General features: G+C 55.2%; 2 protein-coding genes and 1 pseudogene across 2 annotated transcripts in view; 1 reads left to right on the forward strand and 2 right to left on the reverse strand.

Annotated features, from left to right (window-relative positions):
- Nucleotides 1-15,155, reverse strand: part of LOC138732498 (antigen WC1.1-like) — a 236,620-nt gene that overhangs the window by 159,151 nt on the left and 62,314 nt on the right. The gene's annotated exons all lie outside the window — the stretch shown is intronic.
- LOC138732470 (scavenger receptor cysteine-rich type 1 protein M130-like) overlaps nt 1-15,155 on the forward strand; it is a 107,785-nt gene that overhangs the window by 55,804 nt on the left and 36,826 nt on the right. The window contains exons 8-12 of the mRNA XM_069879081.1: nt 10,600-10,914; nt 12,152-12,460; nt 12,670-12,984; nt 14,033-14,359; nt 14,442-14,756. Coding sequence (XP_069735182.1) covers nt 10,600-10,914; nt 12,152-12,460; nt 12,670-12,984; nt 14,033-14,359; nt 14,442-14,756 — 1,581 coding nt within the window. The remainder of the gene's footprint in view (nt 1-10,599; nt 10,915-12,151; nt 12,461-12,669; nt 12,985-14,032; nt 14,360-14,441; nt 14,757-15,155) is intronic.
- Nucleotides 351-6,805, reverse strand: LOC138732471 (olfactory receptor 14A16-like; annotated as a pseudogene).

Genomic DNA, 15,155 nt, shown 5'->3' on the forward strand with positions numbered 1-15,155 from the left:
CAAGGCAAAGAGTGAGGAGGATAGTGTGGAAGTGGTAAGAGAACAGCTCTGGAGATGAAGTGCTGGTGCCTGGCAGTGCTGCTATGCCAGGACTCTTTTCCCCTCCACCCGTGCCCACAGGAACTGTCCCTGCAGCTCCAAAAAGGCCTTCAAGGAAAGTTATGAGGAAAAAAGTAATTGAAAATCACTTTATGGTGTTTACACACACAGAGAGCACAGCCCATCAGTAAGAAAAGACAAGAAGAGATTGACTTAAAAACAGGATAAAAGCATTATCCCAATTAAAAACAGCAACACCAACAACAAACAGAGAAGCCAGTCTGGGCCTGACATGAGTTGCATGATAACTGCTATGCAGAAGGAGATGAACAGTTGATTGCTTCAGAGAAGCATCCAGTTAACAGTTTCCACACTGCATCCTTAAGCTGCTGGTTCCTCAAGCTGTAGATGAGGGGGTTCAGTGCTGGAGTCACCACTGAGTATAGAACTGACACCGGCAGGTCCAGGGATGGAGAGGAGATGGCAGGGTGTTTCAGGTAGGCAAATGCTCCAGTGCTGAGAAACAGGGAGACCACGGCCAGGTGAGGGAGGCATGTGGAAAAGGCTTTGTGCCGTCCCTGCTCCGAGGGGATCCTCAGCACAGCCCTGAAGATCTGCACATAGGACACCACAATGAAAACAAAACAGCCAAATCCTACTAAGGCACTGACCATAAGAAGTCCAGCTTCCCTGAGGTAGGAGTTTGAGCAGGAGAGCTTGAGGATCTGTGGGATTTCACAGAAGAACTGGTCCACAGCATTGCCCTGGCAGAGGGGCCGGGAAAATGTATTGGCCGTGTGCAGCAGAGCATAGAGAAACCCAGCGCCCCAGGCAGCTGCTGCCATGTGGACAGAAGCTCTGGTGCCCAGGAGGGTCCCATAGTGCAGGGGTTTGCAGATGGCAACGTAACGGTCATAGGACATGACAGTCAGAAGAGAATATTCTGCACCAAATAAGAAAAACACAAAGAAGACCTGGGCAACACATCCCATGTAGGAGATGGCCCTGGTGTCCCAGAAGGAATCGGCCATGGATTTAGGGACAGTGGTTGAGATGGAGCCCAGGTCAAGAACAGACATGTTGAGGAGGAAGAAATACATGGGAGTGTGGAGGTGGTGGTCACAGGCGATGGTGGTGATGATGAGGCCGTTGCCCAGGAGGGCAGCCAGGTAGATGCCCAGGAAGAGCCAGAAGTGCAGGAGCTGCAGCTCCCGTGTGTCTGCAAATGCCAGGAGGAGGAACTGGGTGATGGAGCTGCTGTTGGACACCTGCTGCCTGTGGATGTGAAGCACTGAACAAAAAGAAAATTACAGTAATAAGTTAGGGGGGACTTCTTTGAGGAAAATCAAAGCCATTTCTCACACTTCACCCTTGCCACTGTTTTTCAGTTTCTCTCAACCCTTCCTTCAGCTTTGTGCCTGGAACCCTTGTTGGTGCTGGCTGAATGTGCTGGAGCACCAGGCCCTCTGCCTGCTAGCTGTGAGGAGTCAGCCCTGCAGAGGGATCCACCTCACACCACCTAATATCTCACTCTTTCCTAAAGTCTCAGCCCCCACTTTCAGCCCAGAACACACACGGCTCATTTCAGAAACAAAACAGCATTTTCTAGCTCGTTGCATCTCTGCTCATCTCAAGGGGCCTTCACATAGCACAAAGATGTGATAAAGCTGGTTTGCATCCGGGAGGAAAGTTCACAGCTCCGAAGGACACTTCAAGGACAGCCAAGTTTCCTCATCATGCCATTTGTTGAAGGGACATTCAGCTCCTTCCCCAGACGCACTGACTGCATTGCCCAGTGCCTCACAGCTCAGAGCAAAGCTGGGACACAGGTTCCCATGGACACAACTGCAGGAATAGAGCAACCAGTTCAGAGGGTGAGTCTGCAGCTGAAACTCCCATCCCCAGAGAGCCTGGCAGCAAGAACCAGAGAACAACAGAAAGAACAGAGACCAGGGGATAAACAGGGACAAAGAGAGTGAGGGTCTGGCTGTGGGAGGCCTGAGCAGAGGCAGCCGGGAACACAGACAGCTCTCCCTTTCCCCAGCTGTGCTCATCCCCTCCCAGACACCAACCATGCTGGGCAGTTGCTCTCAGCCCCTGGGCTCTGGAGAGGGCACTGGAGCTGAGGCTGCAGAGGAGGGGGCTCAGCCTTGGAGCCCAGAGCCCTGAGGGCAGAGGCTTTGCACTCCCTTACACAAACCTGCCTGTTTACAGGTCACTGCCTGGGCGCGGGTTCCTGTTTGCAGGTGGAAAAGGGCTGAACAACCTGATGGGTCCAGCAGAGGTGAGGCTGGTGCTGTCCATAGGCAGAGAAGTAACTGAAGGCATTTTACTGCGGTCTTGACTGACCTGAAGTTCACTCAGAGCTGCAGTCCAGGAATCTCAGGGACCGAATAAACACGGAGTGCTTAATTTATACAACTGCTTTTCTCTCACCCCCCTACTCCCTTGGAAAAGGAAACAGAAAGCACAGTCATAAGGAAGATCCTTACCTTTATAGCAATCCTTTCTTTGACCTTCTCCTTGAGACATCCATTTGGAAATATTCTAGGAGTGCCCCAGAGCTCTTCGCAGCAGAATGATTCTGCCTTGCTGTGAGTTTCTCCTTCCACTGACAGTTTCTCCCCACCTCACCAAGATCAACTGCCCTGGCAGGCTGAGTGCTGAGCCTGGAAGGTGCAGAATCTCTGTCCCAGCACACTGGGACACAGGGACCCTGTTTGGAAGGACAGCCCTGAGGAACTCAACGGTGTCGATCCACCTTTATACCTCCAGAGCCATCAGCAGAAGGCAACTCTTGTGTTCAGTCTTTCTGATGGTTCAGTGCGGAGTCCCTCACGTTGACCTCCTCTGCTCTAAAGAAAGTGAGATTTTGTATTTACAAATACCATGAGTTGTGGGATGTGCTCCCTTCAGGAAATCCCTCCAGGAACGGCTCCTGCATTGTTCTACAGCCAGAGACTCACCTTGAGAAGGTCTGTGAGGGTTCCTCTGGCAGAGAGCTCTCAGCATCCGCCCACCCCACCCTGCCTTTCCCCTCTCTCTGTTCCCTCCTCTCCCCTTGCTGCTTTCAGGCAGTGCCCTCAGCCCTGCTGGGCTTTGCAGAGGAGCTGCTCCTGGACAGACCTGGCTCTTTGTAGCGCTGCCCACCTGCCACCAGCTCCTTCCCTGCCAGGAGTCCAGCCCAGCTCAGCAGCAGAAAAGCAGCCCAAGGCAGCGTTTTCTCTGCCCCTCTGGGGTCCCTCGAGGTGTCTCTGGGGCTCCAGGGGAACCTGCTGAGAAACAGGCTGAAGCCATCCCTGATGTTCCCTCCCTCATCTGTCAGAGACTCTTCTTTCCTGCAATGTTACTGCATGACTTGGGCAGGATAATCACTGGGGAGGGCAAGGGGGTTTTGCCTCCAGGAAGGTGACAGAGAATGACCTCGTTTCCCCAAGCTGTCAGAATGGAAAGGGATGTAAGGAAAAGGGTTGCAAGTCCCATGTGGTCACTGCCAGAAATGGTGGGGCTGGGGAGGTGAGAAGCAAGGCTGTCCATGCAGGGTCAGACCTCAAGGGACGCTTTTCCATGCTGCCCAGACCTCCTGAGGTGACACTAAGCATCAATACCCATTGGAGGATGCTTCTGTCATTTTTTCTCTGAGCTGAAATATAATGAAATCTAAACTTTAAACTGAACGTATTTTTCTCTTTTTTTAGGTACACTTTGAAATCTTCCTCTTTAACCACACTGGGAAATGACTCCAGGGAAATGTACAAGGCTTGAAGACCTGAAGAAAATGCCAGGAAGAGAAAGAGCTCGTTAAGGCTTTCTGTATTTTAATGAGACCCAGGGTGGATTTGCTGATGAGTCCTCAGCTGCTGCAAGGGCATTGAGCAAAGCTCTCAAGAAGTCAAGAACACAACTCAGAGTACCTTGAAGTATTAACTGGTCTCAATGAGGATTGTTAATAACACAGCGTTCCCCAGGGACTCCTTAGTGCCGATAATTGGAGGCCATGATTGCAGGAAGGCAAAGGCGCTGTGCAGGGAGCTGTGATGCTGAGAAAAGCCCGGGATTGCTTGGTGAAGCAGAATGTCCAAGCCCTGACCCCGGGCCCTGGGTAGGCAGATCTGGCTTTAGTTACTATGTCACTGGTGCCATGGACATTCTCACATTGCTGAATCAAATTGGAAGCAGTTTTTCCATGTAATTCCAAACACATGCCTGTAGAGTCATGGGAGATGCCAAGGCTCTCACACAGCTCCATGCAAGTGCAGAAGAGTTGGGTCCTAGAAGGTAAGGGTCATAAAAGTGTGGGTCCTAGAAGAGTCACAGGAATCTTGGGTGTAGGAAGAATCAGGTTTTAGAAGAGTCAGTTCATAGAGTTCAGTCACAGAAGGTTCATAGAAGTGTTGGGTCATAGTCGTCTCATAGCAGAGTTGGGTAGTAGAATCGGTCATAGAAGGGTCGGTTCAGAGAATATATGAGTCATAGAAGGTAACAGACATGTTGGGTCATGTGAGAGTTGTGTTGTGGAAGGGTTTGATCGTAATATATATGGGTAACAATGATGTTTGGTCACAGAAGAGTCATTGAGAAGTCAGGTCATAGAAAGTCATAGAGGGTTAGATAAGAGTTCTGAGCACTTCATCACCTCATCTTTTAAATAACTCCAGGGACCACAACTCCACCGCCTCCCTGGGCAGCCTCTGCTGCTGCCTGAGAATCCTTGCTGCGAAGAAATATTTCCTGATGTTCACCCTAAACCTCCCCTGGTGCAACTTGAGGCCATTTCCTCTCATCCTATCACCTGTCACTTGGGAGAAGAGACCAACATCCACCCTGCTACAACCTCCTTTCGGGAAGTTGTAGATAGTGATTAGGTCTCCCTCAGCCTCTTTTTCTCCAGGCTAAACAACCCCGCTTCTCACAGCTGCCTTTCATAATGTTTGTTTCATAGAAGACTTGTGTTTTAGATGTGTTGGGTCATAGAAGACTGAGGTCACAGAAGACTCAGACCACAGAGGAGTGACAGAAGAGTATGGTGATAGGAGTCAGGTCATGAATGAGTTCAGTTGTAGAACATTTATAGAAGTGCTGGGTGATAGAAGGTTCTGAGAAGAGTTGAGTCATATATGGGACTTGGAAGAGTCTTTTATAGAAGAGTCTGGTCAAAGAAGAGACAGGACTCAGAAGTCTTGGGTCATAACAGAGTCATAGAAAGGTCATATAAGCATTGGGTCATAGAAGACTCAAGCCATAGAACTCTTAGGTCATCAAAAGGCTGGGCCATAGAAGGATTGGGTCGTAGATTATTGAGGTCATAGAGCAGCTAGATCACAGGAGAGTTGAGTCATAGAAGAATCTTAGAGGAGTCAGGTGATAGAAGGGTCAGAGAAGAGTTGGGTCATAGAAGGTTTGGTTCACAGAAGACTCATGGTTTAGGGCTGTCTGCTAATAGAATGCTCAGATCATAGAGGATCCACATCATAGAAGAGTCATAGAAGAGTGGGGTCGCAGAAGAGTTCAGTTGTTGAAGGTTTACAGAAGAGTTGGGTCACAGGAGGCTCCCAGGTCCCTCTGCAGAGCCTTCCTGACCACTACCAGACCAACACCTTGACACAATTTGGTGTCGTCTCCAAACTGACTGAAGGAGCACTTGATCCCCTCACCAAGATTGTGGATAAAGGTATTGAACAAGACTGGCCCCAAGACAGAGCCCTTGGGACACTGCTTGTGGCTGCCCACCAATTGGATTGAGCTCCATTCTCCACAACTCTCTGGGCTCGGCCATCCTGACAGTTTTCACCAAGCGCAGAGCATGCCTGCCCCAGACATGAGCCAGCAGCTTCTCCAGGAGAGAGCTGAGGGAGATGGTGTCAAAGGTGTTACTGGAGTCCACTCTGCAGCTCCCTTCCAGACAGGCACATTACACAGTTTATATGCGTGCTTCTCTTTGCTTTCACCATGCATCGGGAGTTATTTAATCTAACAGATGACTGAATATTTGCAAGCTGCCTTAGAATGCACAAATTCATTCAAATTAACCAATTGGTACCATTTCACTTCAAGTCAGTTCCCAGAACACCTTTTTTTTTGAGCCACACTCCACAGCCGTGAGGAGTTCATGAGGGAAAACCATCCAATTTCCATCAAACAGGAGCTCATGAAGGGACTTGGAAGCCCTTATCATGAAGGCCCTTAACCCAGCCACATCTTCCACCACCTCTCCTGCTTAGTGGTGTCCCAGGGTTCTCCACAGTTTCCTCTTTCTGCTTCCACCTTTGTACAAAGCCAGGTAGGGTCTTTTCTCTTCCACCAGCTTCAGCCAAGGTTCTGTTGGTTCCATGGCATCAGGACGGCCTGCGGGCTGGGGGAGCTGCAGGGCCCATTTCATTTTGAGCTGCGTCTGGAGACTGTGGGCTTTGTTCCTCTGCAACAGGGACACAGGAGATGGTCTGGCTGGGGGCCGATGGTTGGATTGTCTATGTTCCAGCAGGAGCAGTGGCTGCTAGTGTAGGGCCCACGGCAGGAGGGACACCAGCAGGCTTTGCGAGGGTTCAGGGACCATTACAATCACAACTACTTCTGGAGGCTGAAGTGCTGGTTCTGCTTCAGCATGGACGCCAGGGATGGGCTGGTTGGGGAGCGATGGCTGTGGGAAGAGTGGGCGTGATGATTCTCCAGGCGGGAGTGGTGGCTGCTGGGCTTGGGTCCAGCTCTCAGGGGTACTGTGGTGGATGGCTCGGCTGTCAGTGCACAAGGGGAGGCTGCTGGTTTCCATCGGGGCTTGTGAAGCTGCAGAGCGTATCCTGTAGAGAGAAAAGGCTGCTGAAGCCTCAGCTGCAGATGGAGGACAGGGACTCTCCTCCATGGCACGGACCTGGCACGGCTGCACACCCCGAGCTGGGAGCTGCCAGCACAGTTTGGCCAAGGGGGACACCGGCACCTGGTGGCACCACCGAGCAGGGAAATTCCTGCAGGCAGGTTCCCTGTCAGGAGCGGGCGCTGGTGCACGTCTTGCTTTCCAGGGCAAGCTCAGCCCCTGCTCTTTCCCACCCTGACCTGGTGTAGCCCACACCTGTCACTCATGTCCAGGCAGGGTCTGCTTGAGCCAACCTTGGCTCTGGTCAGAGGGGGCTCCTGAGAAAAAGGCCCAAGCATTCAGATGCCAATTAAAGCACCCAACAGCAGCTAAAACCAGCTCCACTATCTCTGAAACCACCCTTGAAGCACTCTCATGCAAATCCTACAATGCTTGCTGTCTCCACACCAATGAGCCTGGAGGCCACTGGTCATACGCTTGAGGCCTCCAAACCCCATCCTGGGAGGTCTCTAGGCACTCTCCAGGGTGTTTGCAGCTGAAATCATAGTGGTCACAGGCCAAGAAAGACTTTTTACGAAGGCCTGAAGTGGCCGGACAAGGGGCATTGGCTTTGAACAGGAAGAGGGGAAATCTAGATTGGATGTAAGGAAGAAATATTTTACAATGAGGGTGGAAAGGAAGAAATATTTTACAAAGAGGGTGGCAAGGAGCTGGAACAGGTTGCCCAGAGAAGTTGTAGATGTCCCACGTCTGGAAGTGTCCAAGGACAGGAACTTTGAGTTTAAATTGAGAAAACTGATTCAGCTCTAGCTCAAACCAGAACAAACCAGTATGAACTAAGAGATGGAGATTGCCCAGAGCCTGGCTGAGATGGAGTTAATTTTCTTGCTCGCAGCCTTTGTGGGTCTGTGCTCTGCTCAGGGTGCTGATAACACACTGGAACTGCAGCTCCTGCTGCTCCAAGCTGGCAGAGAGACAAGGCCTTCTCACTTTCTCACTCTGCCCAAGAGCGAGGAAGCTTGGGGTGGGAAGAGACTGGGAAGGGGGAAAATCAGGACAAGTGGCTCAAATGGACCAAAGAGCAATTCCACACCTTACAGAACCTTGTTAATCACTAAAACTGGGAGGGGAGCTTCTCCAAAGCAGCCATTGCCTGGACACTGGCTGGACGTCACTCTGCTGGTGGGACTGACCTCTTCTCCATCCCTGGTTTCATTTTTCTTCCTTCCACTTATGAAACTCTCTTTATCTTCACCCAGGAGTTTTGTTTTCTTGCTTTTGCCCTTGCGATTGTCTCCCCCATCCTGCTGGGGGAGGGAGGCAGTGATTACATAAGGGTTTTGATGTCAGTGGGGGTCACCCCAAAAGACAATCACACAGCAAAGAGGTCAATGTGTGCTTGTGAGGGCACCACTGCCCGAGTAGAGGAGACTCATGGCATTTGTAGGAGCTGGTGAGGTCCCTTGTTCCTGACAAGTAGGGAGAGAGCAAATAGATGGATACGTGGTTGTCAGGTCACAGGTCACCAAGAAGCCAACAGGCCAGGGGAAGGACAAAAGCTTGTGTAGGTGTTTGTGAGGTCTTTCGTGTCCGATTCCTTCATAGGGCAGGAGAAGGCCCATGGGTTGTGCAGGTTCTTATGGGGTCACTCACCCCTGAGGAGCTGGTAGAGCAGAAGAGGGCCTGTAGATGGTGCAGATGTTTGTGAGGTCACTGGTGCCTGAGCAGATGATAGAGCAGGAGGTGGCATGTGGCTTGTGAACCTGCTTGTGATGCCAGTGGTACCTGAATGCCTGATAGACCAGGAGCAGACATGGCAGTGGTAGATGCTGTGAGGTCACCTGTGGCTGAGTGGTGGATGGTCACGTGGCTGTGTACGAGCTCGGGATCGCACTGGTGCCAGAGCAGCTTTTAGGCAATGAGCAGGCCCAGGGCTTGTGTGGGGACTTCTGTTGACATCACAATAATGTTTCAACACCAGTAAATATGGATTTTTGGAGGCACCATCACCAGCAGAACCCATGCACAGCACACACATGTGACCATTTAACTCATGAGCCCAGAGCGGCAAAAGGAGGAGGGTCTGAGGTCACTGTCACTGTCACCCCTGAGCACACAGGGTAGAAGCAGGAGGGTGTTTAGTCACCGTCACTGTCACCCCTGAGCACACAGAGTGGCAGCAGGAGGGTGTGAGGTCTCGCCACCGATGCTCCCCACGGCCATGGGGTCAGTGCGGAGCAGCCGTGTCCATCAGAGGGGATCCTGGTGACAGGAGCTGCCCAGCATGGTGTCTGCGAAGCCAAAGGAGCAGCCCTTCAGGCCTGGTGAAGCAGTCGGGGTTGGTGGCTCGGGGGCTCCGCGGGGCTGTGCTGGGCTCGGTGCCAGCAGGAAACCACAAACTTCCTGCCTGGGCGCTGCGGGGGGAGGCCACGTGGGCTGTGGTTTTTGCACCTGCAGGCTCCAGTTCCTGATCCGTCTGTGGGGAATAACGGCCCCTGGGTGACACGCTGAGAGGCAGGGACACGGCTGAGCCTCAGGGGAGGAGAGATGCTGCCAGGGAAGGGACAGGGCCCAGCTCCTGCTCCTGCCAAGGCCCAGCGTGAGGCTCTATGGGGAGGGATGAGCAAGCCAGCACGCCTGGGAAGGAGCTCCGCCACTGGCCGAGGCCTTTTCCCAACTGCTGCTCCCAGCACAGCAGGGCTGGGCCAGCCACAGGGGCTGATTCCTCTCCATCCAGACACAGATGACGTCCCAGCCCAGCTCCACGCCTCCCACAGCTCAGGTGCCGCTGGACATGCACCTCTTGGGTGCTTGGATGAGCCCAGTGTAGGAGAGGCTCTGTGTGCCCAGATCCCATCCCAGGGTCCAAGGGGCGACAGGACCATTTCCCCACACACAGCTTGTCCCGTGCCAATCCCCCATCGCAGCAACCGTGACGTGTGTGTCCCTCATATATGGTCATGAACGGCGCTGGAGAAGTTCATTGGAGGACTGGGCTGCCTTGGAGGGGAGATCACTCCCGATAATGTCTAAAAAGGTGCTGCTGCTCTGATTGGCTCCTCCTGAAGCTGGGTCGGCATCTGCAGCTACATCACCCTGTTAACTTCCCCGTGAGTCCCCAGGAGCCGTGAGAGGGAGTGGGGTGCAGCAGGGCTGAGCCAGCAGAGCAGGAGGCTCAGCATGGGGATGAAGGGGCTCCTGTCCCCTCGGATGCTGTGGCTGCTACTCTGGGTACAACCGTGCAGGGGTGAGTGCCAGCTCCCTTGTCCACAGCCCGAGCCCAGCGGTCACCAGCGTGGCCACTGGGAAACCTCTGGGAATGGGGTTTCTTTGCAGGTGACGCTGAGACAAGGGGCAGAAGGCACTCGGGTCGATGGACCCCCTGCCTTTCCCTGTGCCCCTTTGGGTGTGAGTGGGAGCTGTAGGCTTGGGGCACGGGGCTGCACAGGGGCTCTGGGCTGGGGAGGAGAGGGTGCCCTGTGCAGGCTGGGTGCAGTGAATGAGCAGGCATGGGCAGAAGGCAACAGAGGTGGGAGGTCTGAAGCTGTGGGGCAGCAGCCCTGATGCCGGGCAGTCTCAGCATTTTCCAATGCATGGGGCAGGAAGGATGCATACACTGCTCTGGATACCACCCTGAGCATGAAGGACTCCATCCCATGTGCCTGTGAATCAGTCTGGGTAGCGGAGACCTCCCCAGCCCTGCTGTGTGGGGCTTGGTTCTCTACTGACCCCTCCTGTGTTTGTGTTTGAAGGGGCTGCGGACTTGAGGCTGGAGAACGGCGGCGGTCGCTGTGCTGGGAGAGTGGAGATGAAACAGCAGGGCCAGTGGGGGACCGTGTGTGATGTATCATGGGACATGGCTGATGCTGCAGTGGTTTGTAAGCAGCTGGGCTGTGGATCTGCTCTAAAAGCTCATAGAACAGCACACTTTGGGCCAGGAGCTGGCCCCATTTGGCTGGCTGGTGTTCAGTGCAAGGGAACCGAGTCTGCCCTGTCTGACTGCAAAAACTCAGAATATGCTCTGGACTACTGTGATCACAGACGGGATGCCGGAGTGACATGTTCAGGTACAGTGCAAGCCAGTTCCCCAGCTTTGTGGTTGGGATGGGGGAAGGGACCTGTCTGTGCCCTCAGGGAAAGAAGGAGGTACTGGGGAAGGGCTGGTGTGGCCAGTGACTCTGCTAAGCTGAAGCTGTCGCTGCTGGTTTCCTGGTCTCTGATGAAAACCCAGTAGAAACCACCCCTCTGCTGACCCTGATGTGGCTCAGGAGCCCTGGTGGGTGCCTCTGTCGGGAGATGAATGCCTACCCTGCCCTGAGGTCTCTTGGTTGCAAACTTTCTCCTCCTGTTCACACAGGAGCTGCCTGGCAGAGCTGAGGACCGGGTGTCCCCATGCCTCTCACAGGGAAGGGTCCAAGGTGGCCAGAGATTTTTGGGTTGTGTCCCCTGGCAGAAATTAGTGACCCAGGGCAGAGGGGCTGCTCAACGGGGAGGAGCACTGGGCCTGGGCAGAAGAGCAGGGTGGGTCATGGCCACCTCATTCCTCTTCCAGGATCACCTCCTGAAAGCAGCCCACATGGAAACACCCCTGTGACAGCAGCACTTCCCTGGCCAGCCTCTCCTGCCCACCTCAGCCTCTGGCTGCCCTGGGTACAGGGATCTGCCAGCCCTTGTTGGCTCTCCTTGGTGCCTGTCCCTGCTCTAGGAGCTTGGGTCAGCCCAGGGCTTCTCCTCTGCCTGCTCTCCTTCACCCAGACGCTGGCAAGGGCTCTGCTGAGGGCCCTTCCTAGGCTGGCAATGGAGGTGGGGACTGGTGGGGACAGTAACCATGGATGCCCCCGTACCACATCTGTGTCCCAGGACACATCCCAGCTAAAAGCACGTCCCCAACCTTGGGGACGAGGGGCATTGGTGGTGGCTCTGAGGGGTCCCTCAGCCTGGCCATGAGCTCGGTTGGGCAGACCAGGCTGCAGCAGCCAGCAGCACCAAGGACCATCTCCTTAGCCTCGAGTCCCGTGGGTGCTGCAATGCTGGGGCCAGTGCAACCCAGGGTCTCCAGGACAGCAGCAGTTTGTCTGAGCAGTGCCTGTAGCTGGGGGTGGGACAGGAGCCAGCCCACAAGCCCGGTGGTTGTGTCTGGAGACAGCAGGGGTCCTGAGTGTGTTTGTGCCATCAGCACCTACTGGGAGATGCTGGGAGCCTGTGGGTCTCTCTGCCTGCAAGCTGCCCCGAAGAAGAGGTGGGAACATGGATGTGTGACTGTCATGAGGAGCTCGGAACTCGCAGAGGGTTTTGTTTCTCCAGGCTTCGTCCAGCTGGTTGGAGGGGACAGTCCCTGCTCAGGATACGTGGAGATCCGTGACAGGGACCAGTGGAAAACTGTCTGTGACTTGGACTTTGGTCCTGAAGCCGCCGCTGTGGTTTGCAGGGAGTTGCAGTGCGGTGCAGCCCTGCCCGTCCATGGGGCATCTCTTGTTGGAGAAGGCATTGGTGCCTTCTGGGACAGAGAGCTGCAGTGCGTGGGGAATGAATCTCACCTTGCCTTCTGCCCCAGGGGATCCTCTAGGGGCCAGCCCTGCCCCAAGGGCAGCACTGCCAGGGTCACCTGCACACGTAAGTGCTCAGCATGGGGTGTTGCTCCGTGGGGCTGGGCTGGGGGTGGGAGCAGGGCAGGGGCCATGCAGAGCCAGGGTTGAGGACAGAAGGGGAACGTGGGTGTCTGCAGCCAGGAGGAGAAAGGCCATCCATCCATTTGGTCTCTCCTCCAGCTCCCAAGAGAGAAGAAGCACAAGTTGGGCCCCAATAATCTTTCTCTGTCCAAGGGTTCACAGGGTTCAGGCTGGTGAACGGCAGCACGGCGTGTGACGGGAGGGTGGAGGTCCAGGTGCATGAGACCTGGGGCAACCTCTGTGCCTCCCATTGGGATCTCTCGGATGCCCACGTTCTCTGTCGTCACCTCAACTGCGGCTTTGCTGAGTCCCTTCTCAGAGGAGGGCGTTTTGGAGGAGGCACCAGCCCCATCTGGAGAGACTCTTTCCACTGTGATGGGACTGAAGCCCACCTGGGAGAGTGCCCAGCAACCGCTCTGGGGGCCTCACCATGCTCCCATGAGAACATCGCTGCTGTCGTTTGCTCAGGTGAGGGCTGGGAAACAACTCTGTTGATTCCATTTGCCACTTGGGTGCGATATGGCCACCCAAAGCATAGACTCTATGGCAGCACCAGGGTCAATTTCTGCCTGGAGAAAGCCTGGTTCTACCAGGAGTGATCTGGAGAGCTTTGTCTGCTCACATTGACTGCTCTCATGTGGGAGAGCTGAGAGCTGAGTGGGTCCAGGTGTCTCTGCCCCCAGGGCAGCAGCTCAGCTCTGGGGCTACTGCCAGGCCTGGTCTTCCCAGTGTTTCTGCTGCAGGACAAGCCCAGGATGGGGCTGCGGGTTCAGCTTCATCACTTCATCTGCTAAACATCCTGTCCCAGACCCCAGGAGCCTCATGGAGCACAAAGCCAACCTTCATGGCTGCCCGTGTGTCCCCAGCAACAGCCCCAGGTGGGAGCTGCAAGGCTGGGCTTTGACCTTGCTTCTGAGGCTTCTGCCCAGCACAAATTCCAAATGTTTCCTCATTGCTTGGACACCCCACATTGCTCTGCTCTCTGACAGGGACACAGCCTCCCAACTTCCCCGCGGTTGCAGAGGCGTAGAGATATGGGCTCTGCCCTGAGTCTCCTCCATGCCAGAATAGAGGTCAGAATCAGGGAGTGGTTTGAACTGGAAAGGACCATCCCCTTCCAACTCCCTGCTGTGGGCAGGGACACCTTCCACTGGGTCAGGTTTCTCAAAACCCCATCCAACCCGGTCTTGAAGACCTCAAGGCTGGGCAAACCTTGTCCTGGCGCTGCCGTTCCTTCAGCTGTTGTATGCACGGCTGCGTCCTGCTCTGGGAGCTGCCCCATTGGCCTCAGCAGGGACTGGCTGGGTGGCTCTGCTGCACCAAGAGCAAAGAGATTCTTTCCCAGTAATGCTCAGGGACCTGGACTCAAACCAGGAAACCTTCCCCTGGAGCTCCCCATGGAGGGCTGAGTGTGGGCAGTTGCACTTCAGGGCGCCCTGAGGGTTCTAGAGCCTGGAGAAGCTCTGCAGGTTTCTGGTCTCTCTGTTGCTGCTGAGGCCATTGCTCCTCTCCCCAGGCCCACCCAGCTCCGCATCCCTGCGGCTGGTGGGTGGAGAGAGCCGCTGCGATGGGCGAGTGGAGATCTTCCAGCATGGAACGTGGGGCAGAGTCCTGGACGACCAGTGGGATGAGCAGGAGGCCAGCGTGGTGTGCCGGCAGCTGCAGTGTGGAGAGGCAGAGAGAGCCTACAACCCCCCGAAGCCGGAGAAAGGGACGGGTCCCGTGGGGCTGCGGGGGGTGCGATGCGCAGGGCACGAGGCCAACCTGACCCTCTGCAACACCTCGGTGCCTGAGAGCACGCTGGCAGCAGGGGTCGCAGAGGATGTGGGGGTTGTTTGCCAGGGTAAGTGCCCTGCAGTGCCCCGCCAGCTTGGGGCTGGGTGTCACCAGCCCCTGGTGGCAGCTGGGGTTCCTTCCTGCTGCAGGAAGCCGGCGGGTGCGGCTGGTGAATGGGCAAGTGCGCTGCGCCGGGAGAGTGGAGATCTACCACCAGGGCAGCTGGGGCACCATCTGCGATGACGGCTGGGACCTGCCCGATGCCACCGTCGTGTGCCGCCAGCTGGGCTGTGGGGGAGCACTGGAGGCGCCTGGTTCCGCTTGGTTTGGAGAAGGCTCCGGGCAGATCTGGCTGGACGGCGTGAACTGCTCCGGGGCTGAAGGAGCTCTCTGGGACTGCCCGCCAGGGGCCTGGGGGCAGCACGACTGTGGGCACAAAGAGGATGCAGGAGTCAACTGCTCAGGTCGGTGCCGGGAGCTGGGGAGGACTCAGGGACAGGAAAGCAGGGGCAAGGGGAGAGCGGGCAATGGCTGAGGCTGTTCCTTGCCGCCTCTGAGCCCCTGCCCAAGATCACCCCAGGAAAGCCATGCACAGGTCCCTTCAGTCCCACCGGGGATCCCTGGAGAGCTCAACTTCTTCCGAGGGTTACCAAGGAGGGCAGGGGTCTCTGTCCATCCCGGACCTTTCTCTGTCCATGAGTGCAAGGCAGACCTAGAATGAAGGAACAGTTTAGATTTGAAGGGATGTCAAACCCATCCAGTTCCAACCTCCCACTGGATCAGGTTCTCCAAGCCCCATCCAACCTGCCTCGAACACCTCCAGGGATGAGGCAGCCACCACTTCTCTCGACAACCTGGGCCAG

This window comes from Phaenicophaeus curvirostris, chromosome 33 (assembly GCF_032191515.1).
Source record: "Phaenicophaeus curvirostris isolate KB17595 chromosome 33, BPBGC_Pcur_1.0, whole genome shotgun sequence".
NCBI lineage: Eukaryota > Metazoa > Chordata > Aves > Cuculiformes > Cuculidae > Phaenicophaeus > Phaenicophaeus curvirostris.